General features: G+C 44.6%; 1 protein-coding gene across 2 annotated transcripts in view; it reads right to left on the bottom strand.

The window, feature by feature from the left end:
• Positions 1-1,463: 1,463 nt before the first annotated feature.
• Positions 1,464-10,923, bottom strand: part of PAQR4 (progestin and adipoQ receptor family member 4) — a 48,010-nt gene continuing 38,550 nt past the window's right edge. Inside the window, exons 2-3 of one of the 2 annotated variants that reach the window (XM_060780578.2) lie at positions 6,780-6,998; positions 1,464-4,930 (exon numbers count right to left, since the gene is read on the bottom strand). In XM_060780578.2, coding sequence (XP_060636561.2) covers positions 4,497-4,930; positions 6,780-6,998 — 653 coding nt within the window. In that variant the 3' untranslated portion in view covers positions 1,464-4,496. The remainder of the gene's footprint in view (positions 4,931-6,779; positions 6,999-10,923) is intronic. The other variant, XM_067469931.1, reaches the window with a different exon arrangement.

Raw genomic sequence — 10,923 nt, 5'->3', positions numbered from 1 at the left:
GTGTCAGTAACAAGGCATTTCAGTCTTCCCAAGTACAGATCACTTCAATACAGATGGAGCATATCAGAAACCAGAATATAAGAATGGTCTGGAAGCCCCACAATCAATCTAGCTTCCTCAGTGTTTGCGGCCTGCTTTAGCTCTTATGATATACAGTAGTGGGAAATGTGTTAAAATTTCTTTCTAAAGCTAGCTGTTCAAGAAACACCTCGAGTATACATGGCCTTATAAAGTATTCAAGTGGGGGTACATAGAAAGGAAATGACAGTACAAACCACAAGCTTTCTAAAATGCTAACTTCAGTGAAAGTAATGGAACTATTTAGGTACAGTTAATTCCACTGTTTTCAGCAAGACTGATTACTAAATTGTGAACTGTTATCTCACAGCTGTCCTAAACATTTTTTTAGGCCAAGTGGAGTGAAGTGTGTTGTCAAAGGCTTTTATGGTTGGAACATTGGGTTGCTGTGAGTTTTCTGGGTTGTATGGCTATGTTCCAGAAGCATTCTCTCCTGACATTTTGCCCACATCTATGGCAGGCATCCTCGGAGGCTGAGGGGTCTGTTGGAAACTAGGCAAGTGAGGTTTATATATCTGGAATGTCCAGGGTGGTAGAAAGAACCCTTGTCTGTTTGAGGTACGTGTGAATGTAACAATTGGCCACCTTGATTAGCATGTAATGGCCTTGCAGCTTCAAAGCCTGGCTGCTTCCTGTCTGGGGGGAATCCTTTGTTGGGATGTGTTAGCTGGTCCTGATTGATTCTTGTATGGAATTCTCCTGCTTTTGGGGTGTTGCTCTTTATTTACTGTCCTGATTTTAGAGGGTTTTTTAACTGATAGCCAGATTTTGTTCATTTTCATGGTTTCTACCTTTTTGTTGAAATTGTCATGTTTGTAGATTTCAGTGACTTCTCAGTCTAATCTGACATGGTAGTTGTTAGAGTGGTCCAGCATTTCTGTTCTCTCAAGTAATATGTTGTGTCCAAGTTGGTTCATCAGGTGCTTTGCTATGGCTGGCTTTTCACAGCCACAGGAGTAAAATGCTTTATACAAAATGAAATACAGCTGACTTCAGCATGTCGCTGAACCCTTCAGCCAGAAATTCTACTTATTCTTAACTTGAGGTCAGGAGTCTATTGTAGGTGTTCTAGACAGAATGGCCAGTGGTCATTCTAAAATCTGGATAGCTACAGGTTCCCACCTCTACAATAACTACCGCAAATGTAGTGTCATGGACAAAGCTCTAGTGTCTGGTGTATTGCACAGTTGAAAATGTCAGCTTGAAACCTGGGGAGTTTTCTTGCGTGTGCTACGAAGGAATAGAAGAGGGGTGTAACCTTCATTTATAAGACACTTCTGAAGAACTCCAAAAAGAACAAATACCACTTCTTCAGGCTGAAAAGGGAGGGATAAAGTGTTTTAAATAAATAAATAAATTATGACAGGCCAGGCAAAACACAAGTGTTCCTTAGACATCTCTTTATTAGAAGCCCAGACATGCCATCTGTCCAGTAAGAGGTTCTGGGACCGTAAGCACCTACATTATCCTTCTCTCCCTCCTCCTTGAAGTGCATTTTAACTGGGTGCCTTGCTCTTTTATTTTAAAGAGATATGTCGCTTCAGCCCAAAGAAGCTGCGAACATTAACCATGTCCGTCTACCCTGAGATAACAAGAGACAAGACTGGGCTGTGGCAGCAGGTGAAACCGCTGCGGCCCAAAGTAGCAGTGCAGAAAGACGCTTCACACCCCAATGTGGGAGGCTTGAGTCAGTCCTTTCCTCTTCCTATTGCAGACCTGTTAATGAATCTTCCTTCTGCCACAGCAGAAGACAACCTGTGGCGAGTAAGCAGAAGGCCTCAGCTTGGGTATTCTCCACCAGGGCAGTAGACTTTACAATAGCTACTCGTCCCAAGACCCACTTTCCCATCTGCACTTTAGCTGCTTGCTGTTAAAGTTGTATCTGATTGGTCCAAGTTCTTATCCACCAGCTGAGTCATCCTCTCTAGAGAGGATGACAGATCCCAATTAATATGGCATGCATTTGCAGGACTTTTCCCAGGAATATACACAGCCCCAGGCTCCTGAGAGTTTTAGGAGGAGGAGGAGTGGAGATGCTCTGGTTGGTCTTCTGCTCACTGCACTCTCTCCCACCCACTCACTTTCCACTGAGTGAAACTGCAAGAGGGTAACTCTCCCACCCACTCAGATTCATAGAAAGATACAAATACATGCCATATCTTGTTTGGCTCTGACACAATCAAATCTAGATAGGTTTGTCTGCTACACACTGAGAACTCACTATCAGTGTGGATCAGCAGAATAAGTCCTTAACTCTTTTCACAAATGCTCTTTTGCTCAGCCACTGATACAGTATGGATTAAGACCGGTGCTGCATAGAAAAAAGAGAAAGCCCCACTGTAGGAAGGGAGGAATACCATCGTCTACAAGAGCTTTTTAAAAGCCACATTCTTGTAATCTAGGTAAATAATATTTTGCTGAACTTAAAATAAAAATACCTTTATATGGATTGGGTTACTGGACTGGTCCGGGTGCATTCCTCAGAGGCTCATCCCCAGCCTTCAAAAGTGATTTCATGATTGCTACCATGAAGATCTAAAACAGTGGTTCTCAACCTGTAGGTCCTCAGATGTTTTGGCCTTCAGCTCCCAGAAATCCTAATAGCTGGTAAACTGGCTGGGATTTCTGGGAGTTGCAGGCCAAAGCAACTAGGGGCCCACAGGTTGAGAACCACTGATCTAGAACAAATGCCAGCGGAAGAACCATTTACAATTTGGGTGAGGAACCTGTGGGCACTTCAGTCAGCATGGCTCACGGTTAAGAATCATGATACCAAAGTCCAATTTAAGCAGCCACCAAATACTCATTCCTGATTCACATTAAAAGCCAGACCATGATAGTCATTGAGGACCTGGCTGCTGAAGAGGGCCAAGGCCCGCTGTTTTGAACAACAGAAACATATTTTTTTAAATTTTAAAATATATATATTGGCCTCACTGGCTTCAAGCAAGCACCTAAAATGGAGGAGCACCTAAAGGACTCTGGGCCAAATTTCAGACACCTGAAGAAAATGCCTGACCCTCCCAGTTCCTAACTTGGGGACAGAAGGGAGAACGAGGTGTGTAAAGGAATGGCCGAATGCCTTGCCAGAAAACGAACTGGGGCTCAGCCTTCCATCTCTATGTTCTTAAACAGCCCACAGAGAAATCTAGCTGGGCTCTGAGATAAGATGTTAACATTATTTAGAGCAGGCATTAACCTGATGATTCCAGTTCTAGGCAAACAAGCAAAACTCCACAGTAAACTCGTCACCATGGACCACTAATTCAAAATGCCAGCGAAAGGGGGGGAAATACTAATTTGGAAAGAGGAGTAGAATTATTTCCAAGCCGGCAACTCCCTTGAGAGCCATCAGGAAATAAAACTGAAACTAAACTCTGGAAAGCATATGCTCTGGCAGAAGTCTAGCTGGCAAAGGAGAAAAATAAGTATCTTGGATATATCTCGAAGTAGCAATCACTAGAAAAAAATCAGAAATAGACAAGCTGTAAGAGCCATAATCACAAATTTGGAGAAAACTACCAGAAGTGGAAACTTGAACCCCTGACCTTCCACCCCAACCCAGTTTCAAGGCCCCTGGTTGCCTCTTTGGCAGGGAGGGGGAAAGGAAATGCTGGTTCAGTGCTTCAAGTCATTTCAGAGCAAATTAAATACATACAGAGAGCATCTCTTTTCCAATCACTTGGCTAGCTGCATCCCAACTCTTTCCAAAAGAACCTCCCCTTCACTTAAGTGCAGCTGGCCTTGGCACCCAGGTGTCTAACCAGCCCTTTTTTAAAAAAACCCAGAAAGTATTGCATGGTGTCTGAAAGATACCTGGATAAAAAGTCTATTTAAATACCATGTCTCTAGAAAGCAGAGAAGCTGTACTCAAAACAAGCGTCTTCTACTCAATTACTCTTCTCCCAGTGCGTACTTCACCTTCAAAACAGGTGAAAATTAGGTCGAAGCAACAGTATTATTCCTTCATGACCACCACCAAAGCCCAGGAGAAAACTAGCTCTGGTGACAAAAACCTAGAGGAAGGCCCACAGCGTAGAGGAAATGACTGTAGGGTCCCAACAAGTTAGGAGTCTTAAGTCAGTCAGCCAGACCATTTCCTAACCAAATAATTCACCCCCATGGTAATAATTTGGAAGAATAAGGGTAGACCACTAGCCGATTTCAAAGCACCTCAGATCAATAGAAATTCATTGTTTGACCCACAAGTGTCCTGATCCAATGGAAAGCCTTGGGCCCAGAAGGAGAGAACCCCACCCTGCTCTAAGTAGGTTGTTTCTACATACTTTCTTGTCCAATTCAGCCCTTGTAGAAGACTTTGAACAAGAACTAGTAGCCTACACTTCGGAAGCAGCTCACTTTTCAATCCGTGGGGTTTTCCTGCTGGAGGCTGGAGTGCGAGCCCAGACACAGCATGGTCAGTCCATTGAGCAGGCGTCATTGGTGATCCACTGTAGATCAGCCACTACTCCCCAGTGTAAATAGAGGATGCTGACTACCACCAGCACGTGCATAATCTGATGGCTGTTGAACCAGTAGTCAAAACGTCCCGGCTTCCAGCGCTCGGGCACCCGCGAGATATTGATGACGCCCCCAAGGAAGGCCAACCCATCCATTATGAGGTATGAACGCAGCGAAGAAGGATGACCTGTTCCCAGTCCCATCCAGCGCAGGAAGAAGAAAAAGAAGCGGTACAGGGCCTGCCAGACAAAGGCCCGCAGGCGATTGACACTGGAGCGGGCAGTCACTGCGCAGAAGATGCCATAGCTTGACAAGCCGGTGTAAGACAGCAAGGAAATAGTGCGGGGAATTGGGAAGCAGGCCAGCGTGCAGTAGATGATTGGCAGAGCACCTGCAGAGGAGAAAGAAAAAGAGATAGACACAAGAGTCAATCTTTTTAGGAGGTTCAAGGACAAACGCAACTAGTAATTGGAGCTTGTGTGGCCAGTTTCTAGCACTCACGTATTAGTAATTCTTGACCCCTACATATTCACTAGTTTAGGGAGTATATAAGACCTGTGACAAGCCCCCACTTGCCAGGCAAAAGCTGTAGTGATTATTTTTATTGAGAAGCAGCTGAACGACAATTCCCCAACTTCCCCATACAAGCAACTTCTGGTATGAGGAAAAATTGCAACAAGGACCTTGCTTGTCAAAACGGAAAGTGATTATGGGAAGGGTATGTGAGCCTCAAGTCGGCTGCATCCTGGTCAACAGGAGAGTAGATCCTGTTGCTTGCAGTAGCTGCTTCCCAGTAAGTAGAGATTCACAGAGTCCAGGCCAGAAGACACTATTTAACTACGTAATTATAGCTGTTACATGGTATTTTGCTACAAGCTAACTGACTGACTCTGGGCCAGGAGTCTACCCAACTCAAATCTGTTATTCCTACTATGCTTAAAGCAAAGCATATATTTTACAATTTAATGAGGTTTGTTTAGGTTGTGTATGATACGTCATTGAATTTTTGCCATAGTTTGTAAAGCCATTCTGAGTCCCCTTTGGGATGAGAAGAGTGGGGTATAAATAAAGTAAGTAAATAAATAAATACCTGCAGAAGGCCCTTGGTTCCCTTCCTGGCAACTCCCAGTTAAAACAAGGAGCAGGGTGGTAAAGGCCTATGCCCAATAGTACAGAAGTGCTGTCAATTAGTGGAAAGTACTGGGCTAGGTGTCCCTACCCATACATATGGTAGCTTCCTATGTGTCTTCTATAACAAATTCTATCACTTAATTGTGCACCACGTGAAGGAATTCTTTTATTTATCCTGCATTTCATACTATCAAACTTCATGAAAAGAATTTGGGTTCTAGTATTCTATCTGATTTCTCTTTATGGTTTGTCAGTCTATGGAAACTACATCTTCTGATCTTAGCAAGTTTTAATCAGAGGAGGTTTGCCATTGTCTTCCTCTGAATATGGCCTATAGCACCTGATATCACCTGGCAGTCTCCCTTCCAGGTGCTAATCAAGTCTGACCCATCATTATTTTTAAGATTTGCTAACATCAGGGTATTTCACCTGCTACTATTTTTTTCACTGCCTTCCTATCATGTCTCTTCAACTCACCTATTTGCTTTCTTCTCCCTAAATCAGTGGTTCCAACCTGTGGGTCCCTAGGTGTTTTGGCCTACAACTCCCAGAAATCCCAGCCAGTTTACCAGCTGTTAGGATTTCTGGGAGTTGAAGGCCAAAACATCTGGGGACCCACAGGTTGAGAACCACTGCCCTAAGTGAAAGGTTTCCAAAACTTTGACCTGAAATCTATTGGAGTGCAATCAGAGCGTAAATACTTATGCTGGTGCTTGAAGATACTCACTGTCATTTTGTTGATGGCATACCATGGTGTTATGCCTGCATTATTTCTATTTTAGTCATATGACTTATTAAAGAGCTTCTGAAGCACACATACCCTATGGCCATTCCATGCATGGAAAAGAATGGGTAGGTAGAGGGATCACATAAGTGTCTGCCTTTGAGTATGTTGCCAGAGGTGAAGTGTTTATATCTACTGCTGAAACTTTTGGAGGCCTACAGTAACAGATGTAATTGACTTATGCCTGCCCATGGATGCTCTCATCCAGCACATAATGGCTTCAACAGTTCTATGGTAAATTTGGGTGTGGTATTGGTGGTAAATTCATCATAATAGCACAGTTCCACATATAGAACTACTACACTACTCTGAGCCTTAAACTCACCCAAGGTGTTGACCATGCATATCCCACACATATCAAGGGTGAGCAAGGTATGGTAGACGGCAGGACCTCCCTCATGATTCATAAAGAGGTGGTAGAGCACGCTGCCCAACTGTGGAAAGATACACGCCAAGTAGTGCACTATTCCCAGCCACGACACTGTGAGTCGGGTCCATGGAATGGTCAACGGCAGCACGACGAGACACCCAAGTAGAGGTATGCCTGGAAAAAAGAAAGAAAATCTCCAGTTGGCCTAGTATTGTGTCTCTGAAGAGAGTTGGAACTGGAAACCTCCCTCTCCTTGAAATCCAAACAATACTATGTGCAATTAGGTGTAAACACAAATTTCTTTTTCCTCATTAGTTTTCAAGGTAAATGGCATTCACAAGTGACTTACCAGTGCAGCCTTCTGCTTCATTCAGACAAGATTTAAGGACATAGCCTTATTAGTCTCTTTCAGCCTTTAAAGATGTCAAGAAAACCTTTAGCATGTTCCAAAGATTTTGTGGGCTTTGTGGGTTTATCAGATGGTTTGGAATCCACAAAGCATATTATCTAAATTTATTTAGTAAGTTTCAGGATTTTGTAGTTCTAAGCAGAGTTAGTAAAGTGCCGCTGCTTGCATTTTGATACTAAGAGATCCTCCATCAGCATCACCGCCCCCTCCTACTGCCCAGTAACTTCCCTTCTGTAGCTTTTTTATCTCTTCACACCATTGGAACTATCAGTTCTCTTCTGCTGATGCAGCAATTGTTCCCCGAAGAAGATGGCTGCATCCTAGTCAATGTCTTTACTTTGAGCTTTCCACCTTCGGTGACCCTACTAGGACGGCATTTAGTGTCTTCAAAAAGTCTAGTTCCCCAACGTTGCTGCTCTCAGCTACTCTGACACACTCAGACATCCTCACAAGAAAGAACAAGTACTGTATAATGATATATTAAGTAGAAAGAATACAAAACCAGGGTCGTCCATGTCACAATATTTCCAGTTTCTATGTATTAATGTGAAAGCCAAAGAGTGAAAGAAGCTGACAAGAAATCAGCTCATTATAGATGTACCAGAGGAGATTTCTACAGGCAGCATGGACTGATTTTTTATAGTCCTGAAACAAATCATGCCAGAAACCCCCCCTAGAAGCCAACAAGACAAAACTGAGACTCTCATACTTTTTTTTTTTTTTTGGTATCAGGAGCAACTTGAGAAACTGCAAGTAGCTTCTGGTGTGAGAGAATTAGCCGCCTGCAAGGACACCACCCAGGGGACGCCCAGATGTTTTGATGTTTTACCATCCTTGTGAGAGGCATCTCTCATGCCTCCCCCCCCCCACACACACACACACAGGGAGCTGGCGCTGACAGAGGGAGCTCATCCACACTCTTCCCAGATTTGAACCTCCACCCCCCCCCCCCACACACACACACACACAGGGAGCTGGCGCTGACAGAGGGAGCTCATCCACACTCTTCCCAGATTTGAACCTCCAACCTGTTGGTCTTCAGTCCTGCTGGCACAAGGGTTTAACCCACTGTGCCACTAGAGGCGCCCTCTCATAACATGAGACAACATGACTTGGAAAAAAACAGCAATGAATGATAAAGTCGAAAGCAGTGAGAAAAGCAGCATACCTCGCAGGTGGATTGATTCAGTTAAGGAATTGCCAACCCTAAGTCTCCTATGGGCCCCTGGTGGCACAATGGGTTAAACCACTGAGCTGCTGAACTTGCTGACCAGAAGGTTGGTGGTTCGAATCCTGGGAACAGGGTGAGCTCGTGCTGTCAACCCCAGCTACTGCCAATCTAGCAGTTTGAAAACATGCAAATGTGAGTAGATCAATAGGTACCGCTTCTGCTCTATGCTGGCCACATGACCTAGGAGGTGTCTACAGACAACGCCGGCTCTTCAACAGAAATGGAGATGAGCACCACCCCACAGAGTCGGACACCACCCCACAGAGTCGGACATGACTGGACTTAATGTCAAGTGGAAATCTTTACCTTTACTTTACTTAAGTCTCCTATGGCTCTTTGGACACTAGAACATCCAAGTCTCATTCAGTATTGCCAATGCTCTGTGGTAGTGATTCACAACATGTGGGTCCCCAGATGTTTTGGCCTTCAACTCCCAGAAATCCTAACAGCTGGGGACCCACAAGTTGAGAACCACTGCTCTGTGGTGTTGGGAGTTCCAGTTTTATATCTCCGAGGGCAGATGTCTTGTACCCTAACAATGGGAGTTGTACTCCAAAATCACCTATCCCGATTCCTGAGCAAGTAAGAAGCGGGGAGGTGATAGTAAAAGTGGCAAAAATGTATTAACTAGATTTCTCCTTCTCCTGTAACTAGTCACCCTAAAACCACACACCCGTCTATCCCTGTTCAACTTTTTTTCACCCTCTGTAGCCCTTTTCTTGCCCTCCGCACCCCTTTTCTTGCCCTCCACACACCTTCATATCTCTGGGGGGTTACAGCTTAACACAAACAGATCAGGTCTCCCTGAGCCCTATTACTGTGCTAATTGCAGCTGCCTGAAGCCAGGTCTCAATTAGGAATGTGATAAACACGCCCCTTGGAGTTCATTAAGAGGCCAGAAATTCTCCTTGAGAGGCACGAGAGGGAAACAGGAGAAACTCTGCAGGGGATTGAGTCAGCCGCCCAGCCCAGTCACCCAAAGCTCCAGATGGCACCCAGGGCCACCCTGGCCACCCTGCTGGCATTCCCACCCACCAGGCAGACCTCCTGTGTCTTCTAACAGCTTCACAACACACAGCAATTGAGTTGATGAAGCCCCAGCCAGCATCCCTAACTAGCTCAATTACGGCATTTATTTTGCCAGGAAAAGCTTTGTCTCTTTCAAGTTGTGCCTGGCACATTAAAAAACACGGGCTTTCTGTAAGAAGAAAAAAAAAGTGAGAGAACAGTCAGTAGCTGCCCCTTATTGCTCTACATCAGGACTGGAAAGTTTTACTTTTAGAAGGCCACAACACTCCAAATCCTCTAGGTAAGGTAAAGGATTTCTCCTGATATTAAGTCCAGTCATGTCCGACTTTGAGGACTGGTGCTCATCTCCATTCCTAAGCTCAAGAGCCGGTGTTGTCCATAGACAGCTCCAAGTCATGTGGCCAGCAAGACTGCATGGAGCACCGTTACCTTCCCGCTGGAGCGATACCTATTGATCTAGTCACATTTGCATGCTTTTGAACTGTTAGGTTGGCAGAAGCTGGGGCTAACAGCAGGAGCTCATGCTGCTTACCAGATTCAAGCCTGCAACCTTTCGTAAGCAAGTTTAACCCACTGTGCCACCAGGGGCTCCTATCCTATCCAAATCCCGTATCCATATAGTTATTTTTCTTGATTATTTGTATCTGCAACAACCTTAATGTTATTGTTATGTGCCTTGAAGTTAACTCTGACTTATGGCAACTCTGTACTAGGGTTTGCTTCACAAGGTTTTTTCTGTGGAGGTTTGCCATTTCCTTCTTCCAAGAAGAGATATTGTGACTTGCTCAAGGTTACCCAGCCAGACTGCATAGCTGAGCAAGGATTCAAACACTGGTCTTCCGGAGTACTAGATCAACATGGAAGCTACTCTATTGCAATGGTTAAAGTCCTGAAAAAGAGGCCTACTTCCAGGATCATGGAACAGAACAAGTAATCTTAATCTCACATTAATAACAGAGCAGGAAACTAATTTCTTAGGGCACAATTTCCTAGATCTCCAGCTAGCATATCCTATGGCTTTTTTTTTTTCATGTCAGAAGTGACTCGAGAAACTGCAAGTCACTTCTGGTGTGAGAGAATTGGCCCTCTGCAAGGATGTTGCCCAGGGGACACCCAGATTTTTAATGTTTTTACCATCCTTGTGGGAGGCTTCTCTCATGTCCCTGCATGGAGAGCTGGAGCTGACAGAGGGAGCTCATCCAGGCTCTCCCCAGATTTGAACCTCTGACTTGTCAGTCTTCAGTCCTGCAGGCACAAGGGTTTAACCCATTGCACCACTGGAGGTGCCTTCTATTAAATCAGTTAGCTGGTCCATCTAACTCAGGTCCATCCACTCCAGCATCTCCTACTGGTGACAATGGGAACTGTAGTCCAATAGCTATGGTGAGCACAGGGGCCTGGAGAAGCATGTCTGTTTTAAGGGTTTATGA

This window comes from Anolis sagrei, chromosome 6, assembly GCF_037176765.1.
Source record: "Anolis sagrei isolate rAnoSag1 chromosome 6, rAnoSag1.mat, whole genome shotgun sequence".
NCBI classification, from domain to species: Eukaryota; Metazoa; Chordata; class Lepidosauria; order Squamata; family Dactyloidae; genus Anolis; species Anolis sagrei.
The sequence above is the reverse complement of the archived record's forward strand: the minus strand, read 5'-3'. Positions and strand labels throughout refer to the sequence as shown.